The sequence below is a fragment of the Cicer arietinum genome, chromosome 5 (genome assembly GCF_000331145.2).
Source record: "Cicer arietinum cultivar CDC Frontier isolate Library 1 chromosome 5, Cicar.CDCFrontier_v2.0, whole genome shotgun sequence".
Taxonomy (NCBI): domain Eukaryota; kingdom Viridiplantae; phylum Streptophyta; class Magnoliopsida; order Fabales; family Fabaceae; genus Cicer; species Cicer arietinum.
The window spans coordinates 71,582,231-71,597,964 of NC_021164.2; the positions used below are offsets into that span (position 1 = coordinate 71,582,231).

The following is a 15,734-nucleotide window of genomic DNA, read 5'->3' on the forward strand; positions in this document are numbered from 1 at the left end:
TCCAGTAACCAATAATGATTCAATATTTTAACCCAACAAAACAAAGAAAAACAATGCAAGATTACCTAGATTACTAGTTAATTAATACTACTACACGAAGCTCATAATAATAAATCTGAATAGATGAAACAATTAAGAAAGCAAATGAAGAGATAATAATAATAACAAAAAAAGGAAAGAAATGATAGCACTGCCTCTGTCCTGGCTTATAAGTCATACCAAAATATAACGAAAGATCCATGTCACAGTGAAGAACATAGCAAGAAATGGTGAGACAATAGTTGCTGAAGATTCATTTTGCTTAGTTGGTGTAGTAGTAGTGGTAGGAGTGGAATCAGAAGGTGAAGGTTTCCCTGATGATGATGGTGTTGCAGAAGGAGCAGTAGAAGAAGAAGAAGAAGGTTTACTAACAACTTTAACAGAAAGTTTCATGCCACCAATGCAATGTCCAGGAACAGCACATATGAAGTAATGAGTGCCTGATTTCTTTAGAGGAATGGTTGTGGCACCACTGCTGTCTGTACTTATTGAGTTTCCTGTTTTGCATGATTTGTAATCACTTTCTTTAACTTCATCCACTGTGTGTCCAGCTCCATAGTTGAACACTGTCACATTCAATTTCATTCAAATATTATTTTTAAGAAATATCATTGTAATATAATTTCTTCAAGTATTGAGTTTTGTTTGAAAAAATGCAAAAGGTAAATAGTTGGCAGAAGCTGTTACCAAGGCTATCACCAACTGCAAAGGTTTTGTCACTTGCCCAACTGCTATAATCATCACCAATTGCCCAACCTGATGTATCTCCAACTGTGTACACTGTTGCCAAGGTTGGAACTGCCATGTTTATTGCTAAAAAGAAGCACAAAATCAAAGCATTAGAGAATGCCATTTTTAAGACAATAGAGGATGCTATGAGGATGTTGTTGTTTCATATTCGCTTTGCTTTATATTATTGCAAACAACAAGGGAATGGGAGTTGTTAGAGTTAGGCCCATTTTGTCAATTTTTTGCATGAACATAACTTCACTTACACTCCTTACCTAATACATGCCCATAAAAAGTTTTTATTTTTTATTTTTATGATATATTCAAGATATTAACCACCATATGATTATATTTAAATGATTTAAATTTAAATTCAGTATTTCAAATTATAAAATAAAAATATGTATTGTTTAGATTGTGTAATCTCAATTAAATAGTTATTGATATTTTGATTGCATAAATAATAAGAAATTCAAATTATCTTGTGTTGTTTCCAACTTCCATTATAAGATATATGTAAATAGTAGTGGTTGAAATGAATTGGTCATATTCTTTTGCAATAAGAATTCACCTATAATAGTCCAAGATTGAATCGTTTATGATGGATTGCTAATGAAGAAAAGTGAAGGGTAGATTAGGATCATACCCTTTTGTCCTTTGCTTGCCTAATATTCAAATTTGTTTTAAGGAAATGAGTAAGTTCTTTTTTTTTTTGTAGCTATATGGTATGTTGGGAAGGTAATGTTTTGGTGCCTCGAAGGAACACTTGTGTAGGGTCCGGTCCCTTAACATCGATCATAATTTCGTAAGCATGATAATGGTTTGAAAATGAATTATTGCTTAGAACCTACTCATTGCGGTACATAAAGCAACGCAACAACTCCTAATAACGCGTCATATAGCTGAATCTCTTACCATCAACTATACTACTTATCATTATTATTTCTTCTCTCGTCTATAATTCTATTTGGGTCGAATAATCTAGAAGTGTATTTTTGAAGAAAATATATATTTGAATTTATCGATACAAACATATTGATTGGAGGCTTTTAAGAATATAATGATAGAGGAAAAAACTACCATTAACTATTGGCATACCAAAAGGTGTATAATTCATAATTATAAAGTTTCAACGAATTATAAGGCGATTTTAATGGTGAATAAGTGTCTCATATGATGATCTATAGTATACTAAACTATCAATATCACTCTCCATTAGTAAAATATTATAGAATTATCCGTCTTTCAAATTGAGACGATAAACTAATCGGAGATAATTTTAAATTAAAAAAAAAAAAAGCAAATATTACGACATTAAAAATTAAATGATATATTTTATATTGATTCAACACTGAAATATTGATTATAAATATTGAGTGATTTTCAAGCATCGGAGCACTATAGACCACACGTCACAGTTTTTCACGTAGCAATTGGCAAATGTGGTTACAAAATATGAGGATTAATGGATTTGGGAAAAAAATGTGACATCTAAAATCTGGATCCTAACAGCTTACCAAACACGATAAGACTATTTCATGGGTTCTCATTCTTTAGGGAGTCATTAGGCTATCAAATCATCTTGACATAGTCATAAAATTTGAGATCACAAAAAGCAGGCCATTTGAGCAACTACAATTTGTGGTTTAAGAGTATCATTGGAGCAAGCACCCCCTTCAAAATTAGACATAAGATAAAATAAAATAAAATAAACTAATTTGATTAATATGATTTAAGCAACAATAAATATAGAATATATATTAGTATGGTTGGTATATTACTATTAATAAATATGGTTAACTTCCTCATCCAATAACATGAAACAATCAAGGGCAAAAACGTATCCCGTATTAAGGTAATAGCTTCATCACCATGTTAGTTGGATACTATGGTTTTTGTTTTGAGTTTGTAAGGTCAAGGAAAGTAATATTCACTTCCTTTTTAATTGTTATTTTTGTTGTTTGTTTACGCATATCAAAGCAACAAATAAAGTGGGTTACTTTTGATTTCATTATTTTATTTTTTTTCTATGTCATTAAATATTTATTATAGAATTTTATATATTTTACTTTCTACCATAAATAATTAAAGGTATCATTAATAAATTAATAAGTAATGTTACGTTAAACTTTAAAAATAATTGTTAGATAAAAGTAAATTTTTCATACAATTATGACAATTAAAAAAAATAAAATGTGACAATTAAAAGAAGAAACGGAGGAGTTTTTATTGAAGCATGTTGAAAATTCAAATCACCTTGGTATTTTATATTTATTAAGAACTTACTACTAAAGATATTGTAAGAGAACATTCTCATTTATTTTAAACATTACTTTTAGGTTTTTCACTGTGGTTTGTTGCTCGGACAAATTGCCACCAAAAAAGTTTTGAATTGACTAAAAAAGAACCCTATTAACAAGAAAAAGGAAAGGCGGTGAGTAAGGAAACTATATTATTAAAAAGCTCATGATTTCCATAATGTCTTAGCATCTTAAATGATTAAAATACTCTTTTTTGGAGCAGCTAGATTGATCACACATCTTTGGCTAGTACTTTATTTATTAATTAGGTTAATTATTGTTTTGTCAACAACATTTTTTTACTGTGTAAATAGTTTTAAAATAAAAACTGTAAAATAACGAATAAAGTATTTTATAGAATTTAAATATAATGTTTTCTAAAATGCATAAAGAAAATATCTTGGGTTATGATCACATTAGTGGTTGGGTGATGGTAGATACTATTTTAAATAACTTTATATCTTTTGTAAAAAAATTAAAATTAAATATATATTTGGCTAAATTACATCTGCGATTCCTTAACTTAATTTCAGGTAACATTTTAGTCTTTTATATTTTTCTTTCTCGAGTTGGTCCTTTATTTTAAGTGACAATTTAATATTTTATGTTTTAAAATGTCAACAATGTTGTCCTTTTCTTTACAAAAATTAAAAAATTCATCAAATTTTTTAAACAAAGTCCCATAAAATTCATTATCATCTTCAATAAAATACAAATTTAATCAAATTCATAACTTAAATATTGAAATAAACTCATATTTTCATTCTTTATTTGATGTTGTTGGAGATGAAAATATGAGCGTATTTGAATATTTGAGTTATGGATTTGATAAAATTTGTATTATATTGAAGATGATTATTAATTTTATGGGTTTTAGTTGAAAATTTTGATGATTTTTTTGAATTTTTGTATAAAAACAGATAACATTGTTGAAATTTTAAAACATAAAATATCAAATTGTCACTTAAAATTAAAATAAAGGACCAACTCAAAAAAATAAAAAAATAAATGACTAAAACATTACCTGAAATTAAGTTAAGGGACCACAAATGTTATTTAGCTTATATATTATTTCACCACTAAATCACTATCGGTCCGGCTAGAAAAATACTTTAGAAATAAATTCAGAAATAAATAGGCCTATTGCATTGCATTATTCACACAAAAATACTTCAACCATTCCAGAAGTCACACAAACCACTAGGCATGATGGAATGGAAGTGATATGTGATATCTTTAGGCTACATTTTGGTATCTAATGGAAGGTGAAATGAAATATTGGATGGAACAAAACAGAGTGAAATAAAAGGAATGAAACTAAAAAGAAATTAGTGGTTCTCCTCAGTCAGACATGGAAATATATCTTTTTAATCTAAATTTATTCAAATAAAATAAATGGATAAGCCTTAAGGACACGTATTAAAGAATAAAAATAGTTAATGTCATTATAAAAGTTACCATACTTGAAAGCATAAAGCATTTGAAGCAACTTAAAAGTCGGATATAAAATAACAGCCTAAGAGGACTTGAATTGTCTGCTTTAATGATATCACACAATAATATATGATAATCAATTTTAACCATTGATTTGAGATCTGATAGATTGTATTACACAATCAATAAAATAATGGTAAACGATCTCAACCATTGATAGGAAATCGGACGGTCCAAATATGTAACACAACACGGGTAATCCATTTCCGTCAAAAGAACCTAAGCAATCATATTGTCATACCACAATGTAACTTGATATATGTAATTAATGAAGATGCAAATACCACTAAGATAGATATGTTTATTGCTGTATTAAGATACATTACCATGCTATAACAATTTTAAATGATGCGATGAAGATATCAAGATTTCATGAGGATATCATCAATCCATATACCAAGATTAGTCATTTTTTGAGTCACAGAAATGATTGTGCTTACACCTATCCTTTTCTTTTATTTGTTCAGCCTCTGGTTCACAAAGGTGCAAACCACCTGTGAAACACACATAATTAAAACCAATCGAAGACTTTGCATATATTGGTAAGAATGAGCAAACGATCAAAACGTTCGAAGCAAGGGTATACAACATCAATAATATTGATTTGCAGCAAGGAAATAATGGTATCAACCAGCTTTGTCAGGTTCCGCCTCATTCACGCTTAATTCAGAAGATGTATCTTCTTCAGATACCGCACTCTCCTCTGCCGGTTGAACAAATCGCTTACTAGGTTTCACCCTGATTGGCCTTCCCATAAAATTCTGCAGAAAAATCATTTTTTTCCAATGTCAACTCTAGCCACTAAATATTAGTTTTCCCAACTCTAAGAAATTGCAGAGAAAATTTGTTAGAATGTGTTGAGTATGGCTCAAGTATACTGATAAGTGAGTAGGTCGCTCGAGGGATATTGTTCAATAGTAATAATCTTGTAAACTGGACCGTAGTATTTAAACACAAGTTGTAATATGTAACCCAAAACTTGATATATAATAGAAATGTACTACAAGTCTACAACCAATCAACTGGAAGAAACATAGGCTGAATTAGCCGAACTCCGTGATCAAATCTCATGTGTTTTTTATTTGCATTTTTCGTATAAGTTTTTTATTTATTTTAAACTAAGGTTGTTGTTCTAACAGAATGAATATACACATACTCGCAGGTCTAAATAAATAAATTGGTACAACAAACGAGGAGTTACCTTTCCTTCAAACGCAGAAAGAGCTTCAGTAGCTTCTTTCTTAGACTTGAATGAAACAAATCCATAACCAGAGGGCCTTCTAGGATTCTCATTAAATATAACCTCTGCAGAAACAACTCTACCAGATCCAGAATCAAAAAACTCCCTGAGATCTTTAGACCTTGCTTCATAGGACAAGTTTGCAACAAACAAGTTAAATGTTATTGGGTTTTGTTTCACCGGGGGCGGCGTTTTCTCCTTTTTAGGCCAAGCATATTTGAGATGTATTACGCGACCCTCAAACTCCTACGCAGCATTCAATGAACAAATTAATTAATAACACTTCGAATCAAGGTGCCTTCCTAAAGTGTACTAGTAAAAGAAAGAGTAAATAAAGACACCAAAGTAAATTCAACAAAACTTAAGGCACAGAAAAATCAAAATGACATAAGGTTGTCATCACTCTGTATTTTCGTATCCCCTAATGGGAGTAAAATTTTCAGCGATGAGTTTTACATATAAATAAATAAAATTGCAAGACAAACAATCTATGAGTATGTTTAGTTATGTGTGACAAAAATTGATTTTGAATGAATTGATTTTATTTAAATATGTGTTGAATGTAAAATGATTTATATTTAGATACATTCACGTAAAAGTTACTTGAACAATTAATTTGAGGCTAAAATTCAATTCTAGAAGGCAAAGCACCAAATTCTAGATTCAAGGTTTAAGTGCATGTTTGGTTGCACTTTTGGAATAGCCAAAATCAATTTTGGAGGTGTATAATTGATTCTGATATGTTTGGGTGCTATGGAGCATAATTGATAAATTGATGCTAGCTTTAAGCTATGATTTATAGTTTCTGAGTCCAAACGTGGTTTTTACACAAAATTAATAGTCAACTCACTTTTTCCTGAAGATATCTAAACATAAATCATTTTACATTCATTTCACTTTTAACTAAAATCAACTTTACAAAGTCAATTCATTGAAAATCAATTTTTGTCACCACATAACCAAAACACGTTAAATCAATTTAGGAAGTAAAATCAATTCTATTCAAGCATATCCAGAAATATGAAAAACAATTTTACATTTTAGAATCAATTAGGAAGTAAAATCAATTCTATTCAAGCATATCAAGAAATATGAAAAACAATTTTACACTTTTAGAATCAATTTTAGCTCATACATTAACTGAAACCAAACATACACAAATTGAGCATGTTTGATTTTGCTGCGAAATTGGCAAAACCGCGGTGAACCCAAGTGATTTTGCAAAAACTACACTGTAGGTTTGAAAAGATTAGGGTGACTCAAAGTAATTTTGGCAATCCCACATTGAAACCAAACATACACAAGTGTTTCATCTCATCCCAGTATAAAAGATACCAAACCCTAACTATAGATTTCACAAGTTAATGAAAAAGTTTATGAAACCTAAAGAAAATTCAAAAAATGAAAAGAGCGTAAAAATGATATTATGCTTACATACGATTCGAGACTATTGAAAGCAGCAAGAGCTTCTTCAGGGGAACTCATTTCCACAAACGCCAAACCCCTGTTTCTGTTCTTATTATACCTTGAAAGCTTCAAAATTAAAAAAAATAAATTAAAAATTTGTCAGAAAAAATAGAACATTCAAACGAACAGAAGAAAACAGAGAAGAAGAAGAAAAAAAACCTCAACGTCGAGGACTTTTCCATGTTGTTCAAACAAAGAACGAATATCTTCGGCGGTACTTGTCCATGGAACATTCTGAGCGAGCAACCTAGTACGAGACAATTCTTCAGTGTCTTCTTTTTCTTCAACGGTTACTTGTTCGGAAGTAGAATTAGCGTGTTGTTTGGTTCTGATAAGGGATAGAGTTGGAAATTGAAATGAAGATTGTGATTTAGAAAAGAAGAGATTGGGATTGGTGGAATAAGGTTTGTTCTGAAAGTGAATAAGGTATTGTTTTGTGTATAACTGAGTTTGTGTTTGTGTTGGTGTTAAGCACGGAAGACGTAGTAGCGCCATTACATTCATTCAGTTTTCAGAGCATTTGGGTTTTACTCTCTTCTCGTTTCTCAATCTCAATATTTGAGGATTGTTGTGTTGTGCCAAAAGAAATGGATAAGGGCATCAACGTCCAAAAATGACACACTTGTCCTGTGATATGTTGCCGTTGGGTTCCAAACCTACGTATATTTGCTTGATTTTTTTTTGTCAACCGTTTAATTTTTATTTGGTTCTTTAATTAATATTTATAAGAAAAAACAAATGCAATGTATGTGAAAATTAATTGTTTTAAGTCGATGTCCAATAAGAATTAATAATGTGCTAGTTATTTTTAAAAAACAGTTAAAAATATGAATGTATATTAAGATAATTGGTTATGATCGACATACAATCTATAATCATTGAAAAAAGATAGTTGATGGCATTGTACAGTTGACGGCACTGGCGGAGCTTTGTTGGGACAGGGGGTGGCCACGGCCACCCCAAGAAAAAATATAAATTTTTTTTATAGATATAATGACTAAAATGGCCTTGTTAAAACTCAAAAATTACAACAATACCTAAACCTAATTCAATTTTCTCTTTCTTCCTCTCTATTCCAGCCTTCCTCTCTCCCTTCTCCAGATTCAGATTCACAATCACGGCAAACGTGCGGCCGCCTCACTCTGCCTCCAGTCCAGATCGCTCCTCTGCTCGTTGCGGGCCTGCGGCAGCCTCTGCCTGACTGCCTCTGGCTGTTCGTCGTTGTCGTTCGTCGCAACTGCATCTGTCTCCAGATCGCGTTGCTGCTTTGTTCAAAAGGTTCAGATTTCTATTTTGTTAGTGCTGATTGTTGTTAGTTAGTGTTGATTTTTGTTTGTTAGTTCTGATTTGGAATTCTGTTAGTTTTGAATCATGCTCCTTTGTTAGTTAATTTTGATAGTTCGTCGCTCCTTTGGCTCTGTTAATTTCAATTTTTCTTAGTTCGTTGCTCCTATGTCAGTTTTGAGTTCTTCATTTTGTTGAGTTTTTACCTATCCTAAGAATTTAACTTATATGGCAGTACCCGATGTTTTTGTGGAATTCTACTTTTTGTTTTGTTGTTCAGTTAGCATGAAATTTAAAGCTTATTTTGTTAGTGTTGAGTTTGGAGCTTTAATTTGGAGTTTGGAATTTGGAATTTTGGTTTGGAGTTTCAATTAGACGATGGTGCTGATTTTTGTTTAGAGTTTTTGTGTTGCACGTAAGGTGTTTGATTTTATGTCCATGTATAGTGTTTGAGTTTTTTTGTTGCACATAAGGTGTTTGAATTTTTTTGTTGCATACAAGGTGATTGAGTTTTTTTGCATTTTTGTTTGAATTTTTTTGTTTATCTTTATATCGGCCACCCCAAGGTTTTCCGGCAAGCTCCGCCACTGGTTGACGGAGGTGTGGGGGACGACGACGAGACACGTGGGTCGCACATATGATGGATTGCATGAAAAAGAATAGTGAACGTGAAACGTGCGAACTCGATTGACCTTCGATGGCGGCGCACGATAGTGTATAGTTGACAACAGAGGTGTGGGGGACGATGACGAAGTGGGTCATGCAAACGCTGTGGGTTGTGGGGAAAAAGAATGTGACCGGATGAAGCCACAAAGGCATGTTTTTTAAGTTTTATTTTAAAATAAATAAAATTTAAATAATAAATATGTGGCTTGTTTTGAAGCATTAAATTAATCGAACGTAAGAGATTGCCTCAAAGGTATGGTGCACTTCCTGCCACAAAGGTAGACAATCTTTTTCCATAATCATTCTTTTATTTCATGGTGATTATTTTTGTTGGCATGTTGGTTGATTGTTGTTTATATTAGTAAGGACTCAATAGGTTATAAGACATTCTTACAAGTAAAATTCACGTTGAGACAAAATCTCAAATTAATGTTTTGATGATAATCAAACAAAGTTAATTAAACTTCTAATTATGATTCTAAAAAGTGTTTTGTTATTTAACATGTATTTTTTAGTGTAATAATTAAAGATATGTATTAAATATATCAACACAAGATCATATTGGAAGAAACAAGATTATTCAAATAATCGAAGAACATTATAGTTAATAGAAATAGAATTCTTGAAAAGCAAAAATCGTTCTTCACAGCTTTCAGTTTCTTCAAACCAAGAATGTTCTTGTTTTTAAAAGGAAAATAAGATAAAGATCGATTCTAATTTGCAAATAAACCATCATTTACAAAGTTATTATATGTATACAAGATCGCATCAGAATGATCTATTCTAAAACAAAGGCAAAAGTTATGCATCATAATCAAGCAAGCAATATCAGTCTTCATATTGATAAAGCAATAAGTACAACCATGACAAACTTGATTAGACACTACAAGTGCACATTTGAGCAGTCTGCACACGAGACATAGCAAAGTATGACATCAAAACAACAGTCAAAAATTCTTAAGATCAACACTTCTCAAAACAGAAACGAACGTCGTTATGATCTTTAAAGCAAGAACATTCTTGTTTTAAACAACATTTATCCATTAAAGCTAAAATGAGACATTTGGACTTTTAAACGGTTAGATGAGTTGTCGTCAACCTCCATAAAGCCTTTAAAAGGAACCTCAAGGTCAAGGATAAGGCAAGAGTTCCAAGTGCAAGCAATCTATCACATATACAATCATACTTGAAAATACTAAAGCTCTTCAATAAAAAAGAAAGGCTCCAGTTTCATTTCACTAGATTCAATGATCTACTTTACTGAGTCATTTGCTAAGAATTCAAACTCAAACAAATGGTTAGTACACTCAGATCCATCAAATTCTTTAAATCATCACATTTATAACTCAAGACTATTGTGTTGAATATAGTTTGAATAAATTGTAAAAAATTCTTCTACGGTTAAAAGGTGATATGTAAAAACCATCTCTAATATTGAAAGGTAACTATCAGAAATCCTTTATAGGCAGAAGAGTAATATACTGTAACAAATCAAGATTGATCTGAAAAGGTGGTATGAAAAACAAGAACAATCTTGTTTGAACACTTTAGTGAAAAAACTTATAATTGTGATAATTGAACGTAATCCACTTTAGGTGAACCAAAATATATATATATGTGTCTGTGTGTGCGCGCGCGCGCGATCATATTTCCCTTATCTCTATTTGTTTATGATTAATTAACCATATGTCTCGTAGAGAAACAAAATTTGTGATTTCACTGACCAAGAACATTATGTTTTTATCGTGTTTTAAAACTTAGATTGATTTTGAGTTAACTAATTTTAAATTAAACAAGAAATATTTAAAAAAAATGGCAATTACACTTCAAACTTCTATTTCTTGTAATTGACATTGTGACTTCAATCCCAACACACTAAATTTTTCTTATAATATAATTAAAAGAATTAAGAGGTTAATTTTGTTGTAAAAAAAGTTGTTGCATTGACCTTCTAGTCTCAATTATTTTGTAATTTTTTTTTGTCATTTATAAGATAAAATGTCAACTTTGAAAATGAGTTTATTATTCAAAAGGTTAAATAATTTTTAGTCCTATGATATTTAAAAACTTTTTAAATTATCTTGCAAATAGTTTTATTTTTTATTGATACATTAATATATATTTTGAATGACTTTTTATACATATTTACAATAAAATTTTCCTCCAAAAAAAACCTCAAAATTCTATTTGTAAGTTCGTATTTTCATTACTATTATTTTTAATTTATGATATTATTTTAAGTTTATGACATTTAAAAAATTTGTATTTTTATTTGTCTAAGTTAAAAATTTTACATTTTTGTGAATGAAATTTTATAATGTTTTAAAGATATATGCAAAAGATAGTGATTTCAATGAGAATTTTGTTTTCCACCAAATTACCTCGGTTTTTTAAGGATGTTTTGAATTTGGTGGTGTGACATGGCAAAATAGTGGTTTATAATTGGATGATAATGTATGCTTCAAAAAAAATTAAACAACAATATACGTATCATTCCAAATCTGACGGTTTATATTTAAGATTGGTATTTCAAAATATAAATAAAAATTAAAATTTACAATTATTTTAAATGTGTAATCAAGATCGGATGGACAATAGTGTTCTGAATATATGAATAGGTATATTTGATCGCAACGAATCCAATTACATATTAGCATAGCTTGTTAAAATAATTTAGAGCTTATAGGAGAATAGTTTAATTACATTTTCACCGATTGTATAAAATGATTTTTGCAAGTGCTTTTTCCTTTTTTTTCAACGGGCATTAGTGCTTATTTAATAATCATTAATTTAATGAGGGATGTATTTAGGCTGTTATGCCCGTATAAAATATCCGAGTGAAGATTAATATCATACTATACTGGGCAAGAATTTCAATTTAATTTAAGTAAAACAAGAAAAATCGTGATCAATATAGATTCTTAGAAGCAACAGATATGTAAAGTTGAAACTATGATTGATCAACCCATATGTTAATCAGAAACACTACTAAAGAATTGATCAAACTCATTATAGTAGCACATTAGTTTCACATTATTGCTTATGTATTCTACAGTCTGGGGAGTTATATTGTAAGGATGATAGTGGTTGTCTTGCTGAATCTATATCGTCAAAATCAATCTTCCTCTCCACAGAGCTACTTGTTCTGGGACTAGACTGTCTCTTGTATGCCTGCAAAATTCAAATAAAATATGGTAACAGAAGATACATATGATGATATAACTAACTATTAGGCAATTTAGATAGGTATATAACATCAGCAGTGAAAGGAAATCAAATGAATCGCCACTTGCAATGCAACCCTGGAATGCGAATAATCTGCCCGAGTACATCACAATTTTCTTTTGAAATTTATAAAAATCTAACTTGCCTTAGCAGATGGGCTGCCGGTATGTTTCTCACCCGAACTGGGGTGATTCCTTTCCTTCCGCTCCATAGGGCTACTTGTTTTGGGGCTAGATTTTCTCTTGTTTGACTGCAAAATTCAAATTAAATGAGATATGGGTAGCAATAACAGAAGATACATATGAAAACTATTTAGGCAAATAAGACGGGTATACATCATCAGCTGGAAAATGAAATGAATAAGAACTTGCAATGCGTCTCTTACCAGATACATCAACTTTTCAGTTACTATTTTTGTTTATATTTCATTCTAGAGGGAGTAATCTTCATGAGTACTAGTAGTATTTTTCTTTTTAATTTAAAAACCAAACTTGCCTTGGCAGATGCGCTGCTGGTATGTTTCTCGCCCGAGTTAGGGTGGTTCCTTTCCTTGTATTTCTTCAATAGCCTTTTGTTCTCCGTGTCCAATATGGTGTTTTCATTAAACAGTAAATTGACCTAGGAAAACCAGGCAAAGTTAGACAAGGGATCAACAATCAAACAATCCAAAGAAATGAAATGGTTCAGAACATAGGGGATCAATCAAACTTTACCTCCTCCTCAGCTTTGCGAAGGTTAGTTGTTAGATGCTCCTTATCTTTCTGAAGTGACTTGATTTTGGCAACTAGAGACAAAACTCTCCGAATTGAAGGCTGTAAGCTATAAATTCATAATTGAAATTTGAAATTAGGGTGGAAAGCGACTCTAATGGTTATAAAAGCTATGTTATCATAAATATATGGGAAAAGCATCATGACAGCTAAAATTAGGACTGGCCAAATGAGAATAATCCCTAAAGATTATGGCAAGAAGAAAACAGGAGAACGAGGTTGCAAGCTCACCAGTTCCACGTACTCAGCAGCCTTTTACAGGACGCATTTTCAATATTTGCTTCCAAAAATGCATATGTAGATTCATCATTTTTGCTAGTAAGTGTTGCCAAAAGAGAGTCAAGTAAATTCTTTTCTCCAGATGTGCATGTAGAAGAAGAAACGACCTACACAGTAAAAGCAAACATCTGGGGTCAACATTGACAACCAAAAGAATTTGCAAAAAAAAAATACTGAAACTGGCAGAGGACATTACTTATTACTCATTACTAATAAAACTTCATCAAAACAACGCACATCAAATTGACAAAAGTCAATCCATAGTTCTTGAGTTAGTAGCAGCATCACAATGCATAACCGTTGTACTGATAGCCAATTAGTAATCACACAATATCTTATGTTACCATTAGAAACTAAAAATATATTATTCCCTCCGTCTCACAATAAAGTTTTTGTACACTATTAAGAAATGTAATAATTAGAAGATAGAGATAACTCATTTTATTAAACTACTCATCTTAATTATTGGTGAATATTTTGCTATAACCAATATAAAGTACAATAATACTTTGTAAGTTGCACATAGTAAAAGTAAATAAATAAAGTTGCACTGAAAATTGAGAATGACATTCATTTTGAGACAGTTTTCTTGCTGAAGTGACACTCATTGTGAGACTTAAGGAGTATAATCATCGGCATGAAACAAAAACTTTAATGTCATTGCTTCTATGAATTTATTGAAGCAAAAAGTTTCAGCCACTCTGACCTATGGTGAGTGAATTAAGTTCCAAAATACTCCTTTCTACGAGCAATTTCGAAGACAAGGGGAGATGCCTCTCTTACAGTTTCTAGTTTAAATTCAGACATGTAATGAAATTTCATTCAATCCACTTCAAACGACTCTATTCCCTTAAATGCTAAAATATACCAAAAAATTACTGATCTTTACGGTTACACTGAAACCCCTTAACAAGAACTGCAATATCGTCCTCAACATAATGCACTAACCAATTCAGATCATAAGGGTTTTATTCCGGACTAGCCCAAGGCCCAGTCCATCTTGACTAATACACCCAAGTCTAATGCAGTTTGGCCCACGGCTACACTCAAAAGTAACCTTAAGACCACAGCCAGCCCTAGTCCCAACAGTCAAGAGGAAACGGCGGCGGCGACAATAGTAGCTCAGAATCCTCCAGGCATAAATGCCCCTATCTCCAATAGACCTAATGGACCCTCTATATAAACGGCTATGCAGTCGCAGTAAAGTACACAATTTCTATACCATCTTACCTCTAACTCTCCTCAAAGGTCCACTTACTTGAATCGTGAGAGTGTTTGCATCCTCATGGGTTCTATCCAAACCAAGTTTATTTTGGAGGTGATTTTCCACAAGAGGGAATATATGGCTTATAAGTTATAGTTAGCCTTTTTAATTATATGTGTCTATGTATTTGTGTTTATGTCCGTGAATTTGATTGTGAAAATTAGTGAGAAAATATCCAAAGAATATTATTAGAAAGAGGGAAAAATTGTTACCATTAAATCGTTTTGATGCTTGAATTTATTCAATTCATCCATAACCAAGAGCAAATTCCGTTCCAATTCGAAAACGCGCGACTGAGCCTGTCGTTCTCGTTCATCAGCTTCATTCCCAAATTCCATCAAGGTTTCCCTATCATGTTCATACAAAGCAATTTCCCTTTCCAAGTTTTGCCCTTTGCCCAACAATTTCTGACACGCCGACGCAAGTCTCTGATTCTCCGCATCAAACTTCTTCAAAGCTCGCGCGTTCATATCCGCTTCAGACTGATCCAAAAATAAAACAAACAAAAATAATAAGAAATTTTGAATTATCATTTAAAATACGAATAATTATAAATAAAGATGAGTGAAACCTTGTGGCGTTGAAGGAGTTGGTCTTTGTGGTTCAATTGGAGGAGAAGGGAAAGGTTATATTCGCGAAGTTGCGATTGTGATTCTTCGGATTCTCGAAGCTCGTTTTGTTTAATCGCGTAATCGTCGATGCCACGAGGAAGATCTCCCATTGTGGTGGATGTTAAAATTGAAAACCTGATTTTGAATTCAGTGTTTCGAATTGGAAAAAACAAGAATTTAAAAGAATCTAAAAAAAACCTCGGAGTTTAGGGTTTTCGGAAATTGGAGGAAGTGTAGAATTGGTAATTTGGTAGCAATTTTTTATGGCTGAATTCGTTGAAAATTATTATCAAGAAATGGGAAGCAACGAAACTGATGTTGTTAGGTTTTGGCTCTGGTTCAATAATTTGTGCGAAAAAATCAATC

At 31.5% G+C, this 15,734-nt stretch overlaps 3 protein-coding genes across 3 annotated transcripts; all 3 read right to left on the reverse strand.

The window, feature by feature from the left end:
* Positions 1–945, reverse strand: LOC101496550 (blue copper protein-like). Its single transcript, XM_004501628.4, has 2 exons — positions 727–945; positions 1–605 (listed from the first exon to the last, which is right to left on the reverse strand). The coding sequence occupies exons 1-2, from the start codon at positions 890–892 to the stop codon at positions 214–216; spliced, it is 558 nt and encodes a 185-aa protein (XP_004501685.1). The 5' UTR covers positions 893–945; the 3' UTR covers positions 1–213.
* Positions 946–4,794: 3,849 nt separating this feature from the next.
* On the reverse strand, positions 4,795–7,895 carry LOC101496221 (28 kDa ribonucleoprotein, chloroplastic). Its single transcript, XM_073369176.1, has 4 exons — positions 7,429–7,895; positions 7,237–7,335; positions 5,764–6,048; positions 4,795–5,323 (listed from the first exon to the last, which is right to left on the reverse strand). The coding sequence occupies exons 1-4, from the start codon at positions 7,771–7,773 to the stop codon at positions 5,189–5,191; spliced, it is 864 nt and encodes a 287-aa protein (XP_073225277.1). The 5' UTR covers positions 7,774–7,895; the 3' UTR covers positions 4,795–5,188.
* A 4,185-nt stretch (positions 7,896–12,080) lies between these two features.
* LOC101495890 (uncharacterized) lies at positions 12,081–15,734 on the reverse strand. Its single transcript, XM_004501626.4, has 7 exons — positions 15,329–15,734; positions 14,970–15,239; positions 13,446–13,600; positions 13,158–13,263; positions 12,940–13,062; positions 12,590–12,694; positions 12,081–12,390 (listed from the first exon to the last, which is right to left on the reverse strand). The coding sequence occupies exons 1-7, from the start codon at positions 15,476–15,478 to the stop codon at positions 12,253–12,255; spliced, it is 1,047 nt and encodes a 348-aa protein (XP_004501683.1). The 5' UTR covers positions 15,479–15,734; the 3' UTR covers positions 12,081–12,252.

Excerpts from the sequence above, each read along its gene's own strand:
- LOC101496221 (XM_073369176.1), bottom strand. The coding sequence starts at position 7,773 with ATGAATGTAATGGCGCTACTACGTCTTCCGTGCTTAACACCAACACAA. Across the intron at positions 7,336-7,428 it reads GAAAAGTCCTCGACGTTGAG|CTTTCAAGGTATAATAAGAA; the intron begins GTTTTTTTTCTT and ends TTAATTTTGAAG. Across the intron at positions 5,324-5,763 it reads TTTCTGCGTTTGAAGGAAAG|AATTTTATGGGAAGGCCAAT; the intron begins GTAACTCCTCGT and ends ATTTTTCTGCAG.
- LOC101495890 (XM_004501626.4), bottom strand. The coding sequence starts at position 15,478 with ATGGGAGATCTTCCTCGTGGCATCGACGATTACGCGATTAAACAAAAC. Across the intron at positions 13,601-14,969 it reads AGCATCAAAACGATTTAATG|GTCGTTTCTTCTTCTACATG; the intron begins GTAACAATTTTT and ends TTTACTGTGTAG. Across the intron at positions 12,695-12,939 it reads CCAGCAGCGCATCTGCCAAG|TCAAACAAGAGAAAATCTAG; the intron begins GCAAGTTTGGTT and ends TGAATTTTGCAG.
- LOC101496550 (XM_004501628.4), bottom strand. The coding sequence starts at position 892 with ATGGCATTCTCTAATGCTTTGATTTTGTGCTTCTTTTTAGCAATAAAC. Across the intron at positions 606-726 it reads TGCAGTTGGTGATAGCCTTG|TGTTCAACTATGGAGCTGGA; the intron begins GTAACAGCTTCT and ends TGAATGTGACAG.